General features: G+C 52.8%; 6 protein-coding genes across 6 annotated transcripts; 4 read left to right on the top strand and 2 right to left on the bottom strand.

The window, feature by feature from the left end:
* Positions 1-50: 50 nt before the first annotated feature.
* J4E90_009015 (uncharacterized protein) lies at positions 51-1,689 on the top strand (the record flags this gene model as incomplete). Its single annotated transcript, XM_051438536.1, has 4 exons — positions 51-109; positions 206-365; positions 417-575; positions 625-1,689. The coding sequence occupies 4 exons, from the start codon at positions 51-53 to the stop codon at positions 1,687-1,689; spliced, it is 1,443 nt and encodes a 480-aa protein (XP_051287846.1).
* Positions 1,690-2,104: 415 nt separating this feature from the next.
* J4E90_009014 (uncharacterized protein) lies at positions 2,105-3,841 on the bottom strand (the record flags this gene model as incomplete). The annotated part of the gene is made up of 1 exon (XM_051438535.1): positions 2,105-3,841. One exon carries the CDS (start codon positions 3,839-3,841, stop codon positions 2,105-2,107), a length of 1,737 nt encoding a protein of 578 aa, XP_051287845.1.
* A 542-nt stretch (positions 3,842-4,383) lies between these two features.
* On the top strand, positions 4,384-5,200 carry J4E90_009013 (uncharacterized protein; the record flags this gene model as incomplete). The annotated part of the gene is made up of 2 exons (XM_051438534.1): positions 4,384-4,768; positions 4,821-5,200. 2 exons carry the CDS (start codon positions 4,384-4,386, stop codon positions 5,198-5,200), a joined length of 765 nt encoding a protein of 254 aa, XP_051287844.1.
* Positions 5,201-10,186: 4,986 nt separating this feature from the next.
* Positions 10,187-12,161, bottom strand: J4E90_009012 (uncharacterized protein; the record flags this gene model as incomplete). The annotated part of the gene is made up of 3 exons (XM_051438533.1): positions 10,187-11,428; positions 11,478-11,846; positions 11,895-12,161. 3 exons carry the CDS (start codon positions 12,159-12,161, stop codon positions 10,187-10,189), a joined length of 1,878 nt encoding a protein of 625 aa, XP_051287843.1.
* Positions 12,162-12,490: 329 nt separating this feature from the next.
* J4E90_009011 (uncharacterized protein) lies at positions 12,491-13,852 on the top strand (the record flags this gene model as incomplete). The annotated part of the gene is made up of 3 exons (XM_051438532.1): positions 12,491-12,578; positions 12,627-12,802; positions 12,857-13,852. 3 exons carry the CDS (start codon positions 12,491-12,493, stop codon positions 13,850-13,852), a joined length of 1,260 nt encoding a protein of 419 aa, XP_051287842.1.
* Positions 13,853-14,850: 998 nt separating this feature from the next.
* On the top strand, positions 14,851-16,883 carry J4E90_009010 (uncharacterized protein; the record flags this gene model as incomplete). The annotated part of the gene is made up of 4 exons (XM_051438531.1): positions 14,851-15,091; positions 15,155-15,455; positions 15,581-16,721; positions 16,785-16,883. 4 exons carry the CDS (start codon positions 14,851-14,853, stop codon positions 16,881-16,883), a joined length of 1,782 nt encoding a protein of 593 aa, XP_051287841.1.
* Between the last annotated feature and the right edge of the window lie 183 nt (positions 16,884-17,066).

The following is a 17,066-nucleotide window of genomic DNA, read 5'->3' as shown; positions in this document are numbered from 1 at the left end:
CCCACAATAGTGGGGCTTTCCGAGCGCGAGCTTCCACCCCGAGTGACGTGATGCGCTCTGATCGTGTCCTGCAACACAACCGCCATGTTGTCGCAAAGAACAGGGAGAGGTCGGTTATTCCCAGGAGTATTATCTTATCTGAAATTCACTAACGGCGTAACAGCAAAGCTCGACGACGTCACCAGAATCCTCTCTGAGTTGAAAGCCGATTTGGACGCGAAGAAGCTGTCTACTCAGCGCATGTCTCCCACCCTATATACACATACCTTGCGCTGACCGATCGGATAGAAAAGCAACAGCTACTCGAACAACTCAAAGTACACGGCCGATCAGTCGAGAACTCCGATCCTATATTCACGGAAGATGTACGCTACGCTTTGCGCAGAGCGATGGGAACGGCGTAGTGACCGTTACAGGGCCTTCGGACACTAGGACGCCATGCATTTGACGCAGAGACCACTGTCGCATCACAAGAGGCTCTTCGGTGTATAGCCAACGCCCTTCTCCTCCAACCCAAGACGCGCCAGATACTCGTTGATCTAGGCCATGGCCCACACGCAGCAGAGAAGTTAAAGGTACGCAGACGTTCGAGTAGCATACACAGCTCCATACTAAACCTCCCAGAGCGACAGCATCGACAACGAATTCCTCGCCTCCCGCATCCTCTTCCTAACAACCTACGACACAAGTCTCGACTACGCTTCACTCGTCCGCTCCAACGACCTAGCCTCCAGCATCAACGCCGCCATAACCCGGCATGCGCAGCGCTACTCCAAGTCCGCCCCCTCAGGTGCAAAAGGCCACAACCAACCCATGGAACTCATGGCCCTCGCCGAAACCCTCAAACTCGTCTTCAACATAATCCACTTCCACACCGACCTCAGCCCCCACTTCACCCCCTCCATACCCTGCGTCTTCAAGATCCTAGTACGGCGCGGCGTAACCGAACCACCTTTGACAGTCCCAGCCCGCGAACTAATCAACGTGCTCCTGCACCTCGATCTAGAGTGTGAGGAGGGCAAGAAAGCGGTCTTCCCGTCTTTCGAACCGAGAACAAACGCAAGACACCTAATCTGCATCCTCTCCCGCGCCCTCATCGCGTACCCACCCAAAGAACTCGATGATGTTGTTGCTCCCGTTCTAACGCTCATCCGCCGTATCTACGAATTCGCACCTGAAGACGTGAAAAAGACGATGCAGGAAATGCTCCTGCCCACAACCGAAGAACGCGATAAGCCGCTCGGCAAATCAAACACCTTATCCTCGCGCCTGCTCAACTTGTCTACATCAGCAATGACACCCGCGCTCCGCGGATCGATCTCCTCGATGCTCTTCGAGTTCTCGCATAAAGACCCAGCGACCTTTGTTCACAATGTGGGATACGGGTATGCGTCCGGTTTCCTCATGTCGAACAACATAAGCATGCCAGAAGATTTGGTGAAAGCGAATGCGCCGGCGGGTGACGTGGAGGGTATACCGGTGAACCCTATCACGGGACAGAGGTTGGATAGGGAGGAGCAAGTGGAGATGGAGCCTATGAGTCAGGAGGAGAAGGAGAGGGAGGCTGAGAGGTTGTTTGTGCTGTTTGAGAGGTTGAAAGCGACGGGTGTTATGGACGTGCAGAATCCGGTTGAGGAGGCGTATCGGTCGGGGAGGATTCAGGAGTTGCCGGATGATGAGTCGGATTGAAGATTGGGCTGCGCGGCACGTGGTCAATCGAGCAAACCACATTATTACCCATCTGAGTTGGACTGACATAGTGATAGACTATGGATTGATGATATGGAAAGATAAGTATAAGGTCTCTGCCACACATGCGCCAAGTTACCCGGTTTCCTTGACTCCGCCTTTTTTCTGATATAATATGTCGAGATCACCCAGCAAGATATGAAATATTGCTCCAACGCCGTGGAAATGCCGTCGTAGAACGGTAAGAAAAGTTAGGGTATATCGCGACCTGAATATGTATCGACCGATGAAATGTGGTTCTTGGTACAAGTAACGCCTCCTGAGAAGTCGTTTAGAGATATATGTCATAAATGTGCTGATGATATGTTGACGTTAACGTCGAGAACGCCGGACAGCGCGTCGCACGCATTGGTTGCTAATTGTCGCTGGGTGGTGACGCCGATCTCGAGTAGTCAGGACAATTGCGATAGCCGACATCTTTCCGATGATACCGGTCATCGGCACGACGAGGATACGCAGCGGGAATCTCGATACTCGGCAGAAAGCCCGTGCCGTTCTCGTTGCTATACTCGCTGATCCAGAATGGGCTGAGAAGCCGCTTCAGGGTCGCAGCAATGAGACTTCCGAGACAAGCGTTGATGCGGCATACCGGGTAGGCGGCAAGCCAGAGTAGAAGTACGATACCGGCGCCTTTCTGCCAAGGTGACATGCCAACGATAGTCGCAAGAGGAGGTTGGTCGTGGAACCTTGCGACGCGGGAGGGGAGATCGCCGAGCCAGTCGAAGATACCGCATGTATGCAGGAGAAAGGCAGAGCTGCAAGCGCCGGCAGTGTAGGCCGCAAGTTTTGTGTTGAGCTTATACAGGACAGTGAAGATGAATAGTGTACCGACCATGGCTATGAAGCTGCGGATGAGTAGTGTAACAAGTGCTGGTATTGCACTGAGGAAAGCGAAACCTTCGGCAATGTGCTCGGTCTGCGTCTCGAAGATGTCCAAGCGTTGCGCAATACTGTCGACTGTAGAAAGAGAGCGGTCTGCGATGTCGTTCGTTCGATTGATTGTATCCTGTGTGACGCCCATGTAACCTGCCAGGACGGTATAGCTGTCGACTTGCGCCTCGTGATTGGACTGGATGCTCATCCTGGCTAGATCATGGAATTGTTGGAGTTCGCCAGTGAAGTGTTTTGCAAGCTGTGAACTTTCAAGCATCAACTCTTGCGAGAAATCCTGCATCTTCTCATGGATCTGATCAATCTCGTTGCTCTGACTCTCGGCCAGAGCTGTAATGAGATCCGAGATTGACACCTCCATGAAAGTACGGAACTTGTCGTCAAGCGCTCCCACAGTGGCAACAGCCTTCTCTTGAACAGCTTGGATGTCCTCTTTGAGCTGCTGATGAGAGTCGCGAGCTTCTTCAGAGTACTGCCTCTGCTCACGGATGAGAGACTCGTACTCTTCGGTCGTCTTTTGCATGTTCGATGTCACATCACCCAGTACCTGGGTCAGGTTCTTGAATATCTCAAGGTGGTTTTCTCGCTCGATGACATCCCTGCTGGCCTGGCACATGACCACTGCGTTTTGGCGGGCGTTGCTGAACGATGTCCAGTACTGTGGGGTCGATTGAAGGCTCTTGAGGCATTGGGTGTACTGGTACTCTTTGAAGTCGGGGTAGCATTGCTTGTCGCTAGGAAAATCCGGCCGGGCGTGCCACCAGCTACCGCCTTTACCGCAATGTCTTGATGCCGGCACCAGGATGTCGCAATTTGCCGGTGGTGTGGGGTTGACTGGTTGGGCACTGAGGAGTTCGCACACAGCTAGCTTGGCCGCGTACTCGGTTTTGACATTGTCCAGGTACGCTTCCGGGCGAGATTTGGCGAAGTCCGGTGCATGTTCCAATAGTTTGCACTCGTTCATCAGGTGAGAAGCGGCCATGCGAGTGCAAGTAGGTGCTGTCTGCATAGAAACGACGAAGTCGACTGCTTGTGTGATCACTTTGTGGTTCCTGGATGTTGTGTATTGGAACAAGGAATCCACATTGACTGTTGGAGCTGCACTTGCTGGCGGGGAGTGGTAATGAGAGGATACTGTAGGGATGAGGAGAAGCCCCATCATGATCAGCTTCGCCTTGATGAGTCCATGTTGGCATCCCATATGGGCAGTCCGCTGGTGAGCAGTCAGGGTCATCGAAAGCACGGCACGGTAAGCTGGCGAGATAAAGCAGGAGCCAGGGAGTAGAAGAAAGTAGAAAAAGAGAAGAAGGCGAGAGGTCAAGGATGGTAAGATCTCTATTAGTAGCGACCATGTGAGTTCACGATATGGTAAGAGAGCAAAGAAGACGCAACGTTGAAAAGCCTGAAGCATGACGCCTGCCGCGACAGGAAGGTGAGGCAAAATCTGTGGTAAGAGCACGCGCTGTTAGTCGACGATCAAGAGGCACATGCCTGAGTGAGAGAGCTGCCGGTCAAAGGTATGAAACGTCGAAATTGAACGTTGCATCGCACAACATCCATGGATGTTCTCCAGGGAGTGATGACGGCTGATGTGTTGTGGTGTTGAGGGGTGTTCATGGGGGAAGGTGTGACCGCCCCACCAATCAGAGACGTCGATGACGCGCTATCACGAGACCGGATGAGCTAGCAGCGAGTTGGAGATTCCGAAAACTCTCGCGATAATCGTTGCCGGCATCAATCAACATGTTCGCCCCAGCACGACGGCGGTGCGCCCAAAGCTTCGCAAAGGCTTCGAGCCAGAGCAGCGACTCAATACCGACTTTCCTGCTGCCCGTATTTTCCAGGCCCGCGCCGACCAGGACCTTTACTTCGACGGCATCATGTCAATCCAAGATCGGGTCTTTACCGCTCTCCATACCCCAGGGAGTCACGTTCCAGGTGGTCGCACCTTCCGCTAAGGCGAGAAGTGCGAGAGTGCAGGCTATGTCTACCGTACACATCAAGGGACCACTGGGCGAGCTTTCAATGGCTATCCCTCCATATGTCAATATCAACCAGGACCCGGCATTGGGCGGCCCGACGTTGACAATTGAGGACGCGAAAGATGCGAAACAAAAGGCAATGTGGGGTACGAACGCTGTTATCACAGTAGGCTGCTCAAATCGCTGACACAGATCCAGGCACCACCCGCGCATACCTCCAGAACCACATTCTCGGCGTCAGCGAAGGACACAGTGCGATTCTCCGCTTCAACGGTGTCGGTTACCGTGCTTCAGTCGAAGACTCCGCGACGACGGTAAAGTCTGAATTCCCTGGCCAGAAGTTCGTCAACTTAAAGGTCGGATACACACATCCAGTTGAACTGGCCATACCAAAGGGCGTCACCGCGAGCACACCGCAGCCGACACGTTTACTGTTGGAGGGGCCGGAGAAGGAGGTGGTCATGCAGTTCGCAGCCAAGATAAGGAGTTGGAGGGTACCAGAACCGTACAAGGGCAAGGGTATCTTCGTTAACGGAGAGACCATCAAGCTCAAGAACAAGAGAGTGGGCGGCAAGTGAGCGTGGGTGGCGGTTTGGTGGTTGTATACTACCTGTATTGGCGTTGTACCATGATGATCGGTCGAACCGGGATCATGTCGAGCGTAGGTGCGTCTTGCGCACGAAGGAATACACAACACGCGTTCTAAAGGCGCAGCGATCTAGGCATCCAGCTTTGAAACCTTGTTCTCCGCCGTCTATGGTCTGGGCGACCGCAAACAATGTTGCAACGTCGAGTACCACACCCTGGTAATGCTGCTGCCTAAGGACAGCCGGCAGACTAAGTGGACCGCGTGTCGAGGAACTATATTCTACATACTGACCTTGTTTACTCAATCTAAATACCTTCATCAGCACAAACGCCTTTGGACACTATGGTAGCTTCGAAGCTCCCCACCTGCCATCTTCTACGCATCCCCCGGGAACTTCGCGACGAGATTTATAACTATTGCCTTTCGAGCGACGAGGGATACCATTACCACGCCGAGACGAATACACTACGATACCCAGATGGCACAGCTATCAATCTCGGACTTATACGGACTTGCAAGCAAGTCGCGGCGGAGGCAGTGGAACTTGCTCTGAGTCAAAAGATCATTACCTTCAAAACACACATAGCACGTGTTGCAGGCGCAGAGGGAGCATTTGAATCCTCCTTGACGTCTATGACATGCTATCTCTCGTCTTTGTTACATTATCTGAACATGTCAATGCAAGATGCCGCTCTTAATGCACTTGATCTATATGGTAGGACGATGCTCATGCTCATGCCCAAAAACACCGCGTGAAATACGCACCAGCTGACTTCGTTTTGTAGCTACTGAGGAAATGGCGAGGCATGTTTTCAAACAGTACCCTCAGAGCGGTATTGGTGCTCAGATCAAATTACTGGCACAAATGAAGGGACAAGACCGCTATGTGGGGATCACCCGAGTAGTAAGAGACTCTGCACTGCCAATGACCCATATGGATCGCCAAGCTCTACAGGAGGCACTGCAGTATGCCTGTCCTCATTTTGGTATCTCAATATGGCTTCTATCATTGGAGTCTTTCTACTGGCCTCGCAATATTTGGAAACACATCAACGGTATGCGAAACGACGGAGTCCCCGCCTCACAAGACGAGCGCAAAACCACGCTTGAAATGGCATGTTCGAAAATATCGTCCACAGTATGGCTGCCTTGGAAAACACCTACATCTGCGCAGATCAACGAGATGAGAGAGCTGGTGACGGTTCTGAAATTGAGCAGAGATGTTTCGTGGATCCCTGATCAAGGACCTCCTGGCGAGGGTAAAGAGCTCAGATATTATGGATCGGCTGCCTCGCAGAGCATCCACTTCCTCGAAATGCTGCCACAGGGACAGCGGTCTCGGTTGCGTCGTTTGGTCATACGCGAAGATCGCAGAAGCTGCGCATTGCCACGATGTCATGCGCACGGCCTCATTCCGTATCTCCACGAGCTTCCCCGGCTACGTATTGACCACCACGTTGACATGTGGAGTGCTATGTAAGCCACCTATCGTAACTGGAAATCTTCTCGTGCTGACGTACCTCTGAAGCTTTCTCGACCCCAATGCCATAATGAACTGGGTCAATGCTTCTCGATTACCTTCTCGAGATCCGGCAAGTGCTTCTCGATTACCTATGCGAGAGCTACCCGAGGCTGCGTACAACACCATTCACTGGATCAACGAGGCTATGAACTTGCGAAATGCCGGCATGCCGTTATCTGCATATCACCTTCATCTTGAAGCAAACACCGACACCGCCCAGCGTGTTTGGAATGCTATCAAGAGGCTTGCGGCACTTGCTTCTGCGAACCAACGTCGCTATCACGAGAATGAGGATCATGTTCCCCTCTTCGATGAAATAACCCCCGACAATCCCGAGTTCGCCTACAACGCACGTCAAGAGCGGCGCCTTGTTACTTGCGTACGGCTCATTCTTTCTGGTGATTCTACAGTACGGCTGTCATGCCCTATAGGCACTCTGGAGGAATTCGAAGAGGATGCTCAACGTATAGGGAATGAGTTGAAGGATGAACAGGTGAACGTTTGGAAATATCATGCTAAGAAGTGCGTTGCAGGGCAGCTTGATGCCAAGGACTATGATTTCACGGCTCTACATGAATTGTATTACGATCCTTTCTTGGAGTAAGACCGGTATTAGCGGAGAAAGCAGCGCAGCTACAGGTAGCTAGTCATTGAAACGCAAGGTACACATGCTAGATCGTGTACCGTACCCACACCATATCACATCTAAACCCCCCAAAAAAACGTGTTTAAAGCTGTCATTATCACCCAACTTTCCAGTCCGGCTAAGCTACATCTTCCACTACGTCATCCTCCCAACCCCCAACGCCGATCTCGCGGAAAGCAACCCACTAACACCCTGCGGGATTCCCTCCGCAACGTCCACGCTCCGCCCGATCACGCGACGAAACCTGCCAACCCCAGAATTGCAAGCCCGTCTCCACGATCGCATCACCCATGCCAAGCTCAACTTTCTCAAGATAAGCTTCTCGCGCGCTAGTGGTGCCCTCTTTGACGTCCCTTCACTCGCTCACCTATGGAAGCCAAGAAGCTAAGCTTGCCTTCAAAAGCTTGTATGAGAAGAGCCGCGGTAGATAGGAGGATGGGATGTGAGTGGGTGGGTGATGGCCGAATTACCTAGTTGGGCCACGGGTGAATCCGGGGTCTAGAGAAGTGTGGGCGGGCTTGGGTGATCTTCGGAGAGGGAATAGTGGGTTACGTAGGGTGATGGGCTGGGATCTGCGGCGGATGGGATGGGGTTGGGGGGTTATATGGGGTAGTGCGCGTCTTCTAGAACGATTCTTCAGTTTTGCGCTTTTCACGACATCTTGCGAAAGACATACACGAAAGATTACCTCACACGACGACGAGGTGTCATATACAATCGAAACTGGCACACGTCTGACGACTGTACATACTCGTCATACGCTCGATCTTCGAATTTGTCGACATATTACAACACCACAACAATGTCACCACACTCAACACAAGACCCCTGTATCCCCTACGGCCGCGGCGGAGCAGGAAACATGCGTACGCCCCCTTCCTCCCCTTCCTCCCCTTCCTCCATCCATCCGTCCCTCCATCCCTCCATCCCTCTAAACTAACCAACCCCAGACCGCCGTTCCTCCATAGCGCACACCTGGGCCAACATCCTCTCCTCATCCCCCTCATCCACCTCCAACAACAAACTCGTCCTCACATCCAGCCCCGACGACCACTACGCCGCGTCGAAAACAGAACCTAGAAGACATTCGAGCTCGAGGTCGGAAGGAGGCAGGAAGAATAGTGTAGAGGGGAGGAGGAGGGCGAGTAGTCTTTGGAGTAGGGAGACGGATAGGAGTGGGGAGCATGGGTTGGGGTTGAAATTGGGGAGGCTGTTTGGACGGGGGAGGAAGGAGCAAAGTACGGAGGGAGAGAAGGATGTGGAGGATGAATGAGAGGGGAATGTGAGGATGCGAAAGTCACAGGTTGTTTTTTGGGTTGAGCGTTGTGCTATGCAGAACATGTCTGCACATCTCTTTGGATATTTATGTTTATGTTTGTTCCCTTATCTTTACCTAACGAGAATGATACCAATTTCTTCTTTCTTCATTTATACACAACACATCCCCTTTCCAACTCCTTCTCATCCAGTCTATTCTCCTCCTCGCTTACCACATCTTTCCCCTCATCCTCCTGCACTTCTTCTACAAACACAACAACATCTCTCTTATCTCTGAGCCGTCTACCCACGTGTCCTCGACCGCGACCGCGCCCTCGCGCGCGTATCCAAGTGACCCGTAACCTTGCGCAACCCTGGGACAAGACCCGAAAGCCTCTTGTGATTCCGCATGCTAGACCTGATTTATGATTAACTCGATATGAGTCGTCGGTGTAGGGAGTGACTGTGTACTCTGGTTCTGCTTTTTCACTGGACGTGTCGACGGCTCTGATGTAATCTGTGTACGAGGACTTCAAGCAGGCGACGGGCCGAGGCGATGACGAGCGGTCGGTAGATGCGTGGTTGGAGTTGCTGGGGTGAATATGAACTTCGCTGAAGCGTTTATGGCTTTCACTCGTCTGTGTATAACTTTCACTCGTGCGTATCCGGTCTTCGCTTGAGCGTGTGCGGCTTTCGCTCAAGCTTGGGCGGGAGTTTATGAAGGATATCGCATCGCACCGGATAGAGGGACGGCGAGGAGCCAGAGTTGGTCGAGCAGTCATAGTTGGTACGGTAGGAAGGGTGTGGTGGGACGAAGGGGGCATGGAGAAGATAACGTGAGGTAAAGCTAGGAAATCATTCATGTTGTACAAACCACAATGCCACATACCCAACCCACATATTAAACCCCAACTACATCTGCGCAAGGACCACATACCCCCATCGAATCAACCCCCATACCAACATATTAATCTCTCCGATCGTCGTTTGAACCCGCTGGTTTGGAAATGAACGCGTGCGTGTACGATACACAACTTGTCCTTTCACACCGACATACCGGATCATGGCTTCTCTCAACTGCGAACTTAGGTGTATTTTTATCTCAGGCGTACTTTGATTTGCCAGTTGGAGGGATCTGCTTCGTCTGTTTATTCCGTTTGCGGGTAAGGTAGACCACATGGCGCACAGTTCTGCCACATTCTTGCATGCAACATGTGAAACAGCAAGGGCGGGCCGTCGATCGTTCACCCTAAGCACGCCAGGCTGCGGGATGTCCTTCACAATACACGTGCGAAACGTTGCGGATCATGTGGCGGTCTGGGTTGGAGTTTCGGTATTTATTGCTGGGTTTGGGGTTGCTCGTGTTGATCGAGATTGGCGGGGTGGTTGATATTGGCATCGCTTTTCTTTGTTCTCAGCTGTGGACTACTTCGTCAACTTGCGATATGAATGGCTGCTGCTTACAGGACGCGAGTCAGTTGAATTGAAGGTGTTATGACATTGGATTGCTTATTCATATACAATCGTGATCTTCAGGTGGTCGTGGCCGCCTACAATGGCACCGCCGCACCGTCACCTCGCAGATCACTACCTCCACTCCAGACCTGCACACCGTCGTCTACATGTCGCCGGATAATCTGGCCCCGACCAAACATACCTCGTCCGTAGCCGTCCAGTTGCTTGACGTTATGACCGAGTGCTCGCAGCTCCTCTACGACCTTTTGGTTGATACCCTCTTCCAGGTAGATCGTCGCGTCCGTCATTTTGCCGTCAGCGCTAGGCATTCCGGCTCCGATGCAGAAGCGTGGTGAATCCAGCGCAGCTTGCGGGTTGAGTTTGAAGACTTCTTGGTTGAGGAGCACCTGTACATGACCCTGAGGCTGCATAAAGCCACCCATGACGCCGTACACGGAGTGCAGACTACCGTCGTTGATGTATGTAGTCAGGCCCGGGATGATAGTGTGGTATGGACGCTTCCTCGGGGCTAGAACATTGGGGTGGTCTTTGTCGAGACTGAAGTTTGCTCCTCGGTTCTGTAGAGTAAAACCGCAGCCTTTGGGAATGATGGCAGTACCAAATCCGCCATAGTTGCTGTTGATGAAGGAGATGGCGTTTCCTTCGGGGTCAGAACAGCAGAAGTAGACAGTGTCGCTTTGCAGATGCGCTGGAGAACCATGGACGGGCGCTGAGATGGCCTTCTTTTGGTCGAATAGTTTCGCTCGCTCAGCAAGATACTTCTCCGAGATAAGCTCGGCAGATGGCACTTTCACAACATTTGGGTCTGTGACGAACCAATGGGCATCACAGAAGGCGATTCGCAATGCTTCGATGACAGTGTGGAGATATTGGGTGCTGTTGTGGTCGTTCAAGCTCCACTTTGGAATCTTCTTCTGCTTCTCGAGTTCCTGGATAATTCCGAGGGCCATCAAAGCGACGATTCCTTGGCCGTTTGGTGGATGTTCCCATAGCTCGATACCGCCGTCGGGTCGCTCTCCAACACCTTGGCCTGTGTACTTTAGCGAGATGGGGTCTACTGGCTCTGTCCCGGTTTCTGCATGGTGTTTGAGATCGTCTAGAGTGAGATAGCCACCGAGATCTTGCACTACTTTTACGAGCTGCTCGGCTACTTCGCCCTCGTAGAATCCTTTCTTTCCGTGCTTGGCCAGCAGTTTGAAGGTGTTGCCCATTGTGGGGTTCTTCATGATTTCTCCGGCTTTGGGCGCTCTGCCATCCTTGAGCATCTCGCGCCCGTTGGGCGATGCTTTCAAGAGGTCCTTTTCGCTCGCTGCCCACTGCAAAATGTCAGAATGTCACCTGTTCATGAAGCGTTGCAAAACTTACGAATGTTGCTGATAACTCGGAGACTGGGAAACCGTTCTCCGCGAGATCGATGGCGGGCGCGAGCACGTCCTCCATGCTGACCTTTCCACTACCAAATCGCTCAACACAGTCGACCCATCCCGCTGCTGCGCCAGGCACTGTCGCGGCATGTACATGGTCCATGGGAATCTGGCCGCTCTGGCCTTCTGCGATGTTGAGGTCTTTCCTGACCTTGTCGAGAGTGACATTCGCGCCACTCCGGCCGGAACCGTTCATGGCAGATACCTTCTTCGTCTTCGCATCGTAGTACAGACAGAACATATCACCGCCGATGCCCGTTGAGCCCGGCTCTGTGACATTGATGGCTGCCGCAACGGCCACCGCAGCGTCCTTTGTAGCGTTAGTATGTGATGGAAGTGGTGATGGATTACGTCATACTGCCGCATTACCACCTTTCCTTAGGATCTCGATTCCAGCAGCGGCTGCAAGTGGCTGCGTACACGATACAATACCTTTGGTACTGTGTACAACTGAACGGCGGCTGGGGAAATGTACGAATTGGGGCTCGGGATGTGGGTAGACATTGCGGGTATTCGAAGTTGTGGCATCCATGGCGACTTTGGCGACTTTGGCGACTTTGGCGGGCCGTTCTTGCTCAGGCTCTTGTTGGGGTTTGGACCTCTTGCTTCGTCGTGGGGTAGGCATGAGGACTTGAATTGTGAAGCTTGGAGCTATGAGTGGGGTACGGGCAAGCTGCTATGGTATACCTAGGTACCTAAGTAGTCTCCAACGGTTATCCCCGGAGATGGTTGATGCCGTTCAATGAGCCGATTTCGCTCGATAATCCCTCGGGACATATCGCAGCGTCCCCGCCTATCTCCATGACGTCTCCACAACAGGAAGGTGGTAAGGCGGTGTAGTCCGCTTTAATCTGCCGGGGTGAGGGTTATCATCACGTGCACACGTTCCGAGCCGATCGGAACGCGCATTGGACATGGAGAAATTCACAGATTGGAGCTTGAGGCAACTCGACGATGCTCACAACGTCATGGATATGCCGCAATTGCCTGTCGCGCATTGCTCGTCCATTGATAAATGGCAGTATTCGGCTGCAGAGTAGTGGTATGTCCTGAACGTGTCCAGTTTGGCCCAGTCGCTAATATTGCATAGCTGCGACATCCGAGTCTATACCCCCAGCCCTCCTTACAAGAGCCCGCGCAATTGTTTCCGAGCACAAGGAACTGACAGAGAAGCTTTCAAATGGCTTTGACACACGTGCGGCGAAGAAGCTCGGCGAATACAGCCCGATCGTGAATGCGTTGGGTGAGTGGGATAAGGCCAACGAGGTAAGCAGGATATCGCAACCAGCAGGAGCGCTTCAGTAGCTGATATGGACTAAGTCTGTGACAGAGCTCACCTCGATGATACACGACTCCTCGACCGATCCCGAACTACGATCACTCGCTTCCGACGACCTTGGAGAAACCCGAACACAGCTCGCCAATGCTTCACAGAACCTCATCACCTCTCTGGTGCCGGTACACCCATTTGCACACCTACCATGTCTTCTGGAAATACGGCCTGGCGCAGGCGGATCAGAGGCAGCTATATTTGCGGGGGACCTCTTCCGCATGTACTCAGCTTTCTGCAACCGCAATGGCTTTCGCACAAACCTCCTCAAGTATGAGAACATAAACGGAACGACGGAAGCGGGTGTACCGCTATCAGAAGCCATCATCGAGGTGGAGAACGATGGCGCATATGGCGTCTTCCGATGCGAAGCAGGCGTACACAGAGTGCAGCGCGTGCCCGCCACTGAGGCCAAAGGACGTACTCACACGAGCGCGGCATCCGTACACGTGCTACCTAGTGTACACGAGAACTCTGCAGAAGAGCAAGACTTCGAAGACCCTGAAAGCGACTACTACATCGACGTGAAAGAGGTCAAACTAGAAGTCATGAGGGCAAGCGGTGCCGGTGGCCAGCACGTCAACAAGACCGAGTCAGCAGTTCGGCTAACGCATATTCCCACAAACACGGTCGTCGCGATGCAAGATTCTAGATCCCAGCACAAGAACAAAGAGAAGGCTTGGGCGCTTCTGCGCTCGCGTATCGCCCAGTCAAGACGCGAGAAACGCGAAGAGGAGATGGCCAACATGCGACGAAGCGTTATTGGTGTGGCGAAGATGGGCCGCGGTGACAAGGTGCGCACCTACAACTGGGGGCAGCAGCGGGTTACCGACCATAGGAGTGGAACCACTGTGCATGATTTAGACGATGTAATGGGTGGTGGCCAGACGCTTGAGAAGGTCATGGAGAGTGTCCGCAGCTGGCTCATGGAGCGAGATGTTGAAGCCTTGATCGCGGATGATGCTGGATCGAAGGACAAGAAGTGAGGTGCAGAGGTATGCCCGGACAGAGATGATCTTTCTCATCCGGTATCCGTATTGCACAACATGTACGAAAAGCACCTGGAGAGCAAGCCTGTGGAATTACATCGCCGAACCAGCGCTCAACAAAAAGCAGGGCCATCCACATAGACGTACGCTGTCGGATGCATTCATGCGAACTGCCGGAACCGCACCGCCGGAATCGCGAATTCAAACGTTTTCAATCGAGCTACACCCACTACTTGTTTTCATCTTTGTTTCCAACTTGACTGCGGCAGCATTCATCAGAAGGCCCACTCTGTCTAACTAAAGAGTATAGTCGTCTAATGAACACTTCGTCTGGTAGATAAGATAGGCTTGCGAACTGCATATAGGCTACTCAGAACCCCACCGGGGTCACATTACCCTATGTACGCCATCTTTACCACAACGCAACCTGCACACCAGAACCGATCTATCCAGGCCCGCCACCAAAAACAAAAAGCTCGTAGCTGAGCCGCTCGCCAAGTCCATAGGGCCCGATTCCCACACTGCGGGGTACATGGAACCTTTTCCCGGCAAGATGCTAGCCACAAAGGCCTCTTCCTCACGATGTCGCTACAATCGAGTCAGTCTAACCATGCGCCACCTTCGATCCAAAATGGGCCCAGATCGTCACATTGCTGAAACGTTCGTCAATTCCCCGCACTCAGTAGCTGCAAACTACCCCAGGTTTCGCTTGTGCTAGTCACTGGAAACAGTTCGAGTGGGTCGAATGTGGGCTTGGTACGCGCCTACTGGATCGCTACATGAAGTTGACTGCATGTTTCAGAGGCCAAGGTGAACTGATAGGAAGACGTTTTCAGGAATGTGGGGTGCGTTTGGTATCGGGATGTGGGAGGGATTGGAGATATAGGATAGTTATGATCCCGTCACTGGGGGTAGACAGTTGCAAGCACCTTGTCTCCTCCTTTCAAAGTCGCAGTACTGAATCAACAGAATTCTTTTACTCAGCTCGCTATATCATGGCTTCAGATACCATCCAACCCGACTACGAAAAGGAGAAACAACAAGTCAGCCATCATATCGAACATGCAAACCCGCATCATGCTACAGACTTGTCGCTGGAGTCACAGCATGACCAAACAGACCAAGGCGTGGACATGAATAATGCCCACGCACTCAAAGGAGACGACTCAGATGGCAAGGTAGAATGGAGTGTGCGTAGCATCTTCGCCGCCATCTTCCTCGCCGCACTATACACTGGTACGATCCCTCCCTCTTCATCCCAGCCCCACCCCAATTTCACCCTAGACTAACCCACCGCAGGCTCCCAAGTAATCCTCTACTTCGCCGGCGCCTCCCTGTCCTTCATCGAAGCCGATCTCAATCTCGACCGCGGCTCAGCCTGGCTGCCCACCGCCAACATCCTCGCCATCGCCGCCGTCTGCCCCTATGCAGGCTACCTCCAAGACCTCTTCGGGAAACGCTACATCGCGCTCTTTGGCTCCTTTTGCATCTGCCTCGGATGTGCGTTGATGGGCAGTGGACAAAATTTCGGACAGCTGTTGGCTGGTATGGCGATTTCGGGGGCGGGCGCTGCGACGGGGGAGTTGACTGGTCTTGCTGGGTATGTTGTGTTCCTTGTTCGCTTTCGTTCGATGGCTTTCGTTGCGCTTTCTAAGTTTATCTGTTCATCTTTATCTTCATGAACTCGTACAATACATCTAACACGCAACTAACCTCCCCAACCAGCCTCGCAGAAGTCGTCCCCGTAAAATACCGCGGCTACTCCCTCGCCCTCGTAACCGCCTTCGTTCTCCCCTTCTGCCCCTACCTCCTCTACGTAGAACTCTGGTCCCACTCCGCCACCGGTCCAGGTTGGCGCTGGGGCCCCTGGGTCGCCCTAATCTTCAACTTCATCGTCGGCGTCGGCCTCGCCCTAACCTACTTCCCACAGCGCCATACCAACCCCTCCCCCTCCTACTCCCGAAAAGCAATCTTGAAAAGAATAGACTACATCGGCGGCATCCTCTCCATAACAGGCCTAACCCTCTTCCTCGTCGCCCTCCAATCAGGCGGCTACACCCACCCCTGGACCTCCGCCTACGTCCTATGCACCATGCTCATCGGCCTCCTCCTCATCTTCACATGGATCCTCTACGAAGCCAAATACGCCGCATACCCCATGGTCCCCGCCGCCCTTTTCTCCGGCCAGCGTATCGTCGGTCTCGCGTACGTCGTTGCGTTTAGCGCGGGCATGAATTTCTTTTCCATCTTAAACTTCTTTCCGGTTACGTTTAGTAGTGTTTACACACCCGATCCTGTGGCTATTGGACTAAGGGGCTTGGGACCGGCGCTTACGACGGCGGTGGGGGCGATATTTTTTAATGCGGCACTGAGTGCGTTTCCGGGAAGGACGAGGGAGGTGTTGCTGCTGGCTGTGGGGATTATGACGGGTTTTGCTGGGGCGCTGGCGGTTATGACGCCAGACAACGAACGCTTGGTGCTGTTTCTGGGATCCATGGCGGGCTTTGGTGTAGGCGGCGTTCTTGTTCCTGCTGCGACGGTTGCGATGCTGGTTTGTCCGGATGCGCTTATCACAACCGCTGCAGCGTTGTCGTTGTCGATTCGCACGGTTGGCGGCAGTATCGGGTATTCGATTTACTACAACATTTTCGCGGGGAAGCTGACTGCCAATCTACCCAAGTACACGGCGATGTATGCGGTGCAAGCTGGGCTGCCGCTGGAGAGTGTGGAGGCTTTCGTGGGCTTGTTTCTGACGGAGCCGGAGAAGTTGGCGGAGGCGGGTATTCTGGGTGTTACGCCGCAGGTTATTGAGGGGGCGACGATTGGGACGAGGTGGGCGTATAGTGAGAGTTTGAAGTATGTTTGGGTAAGTCAACGTCCGCGAATCCTTATGATACATATCACAGACACTGACTTCCCCCCTCAACAGTTTACGAGCATCGCCTTTGGAAGCATAGCGATAATCTGCACGCTCCTACTACCGAGTACGAAGAAGTACCAGACAAACCGCGTCGCAGTACGGATCTAAGAGACTACCTTCCGCATACTTAGGTCTACGTTCTTTACTAGTCAGATTCACAGTTACCACAATATAGATCAGAGTACACACATATCTCACAGAATCATCACATCATGCATTGACGGAGGACAGTAAGAATAAGCGTTAGACAAAACATCCTCATTTCGGTATTCAAAGATAATGAATCTATGG

The sequence above is a fragment of the Alternaria incomplexa genome (assembly GCF_024043165.1).
Source record: "Alternaria incomplexa strain BMP 0042 chromosome Unknown scaffold_14, whole genome shotgun sequence".
Lineage (NCBI taxonomy): Eukaryota > Fungi > Ascomycota > Dothideomycetes > Pleosporales > Pleosporaceae > Alternaria > Alternaria incomplexa.
Note: the sequence above shows the minus strand (reverse complement) of the source record. Positions and strands in the feature narration are given on the sequence as shown.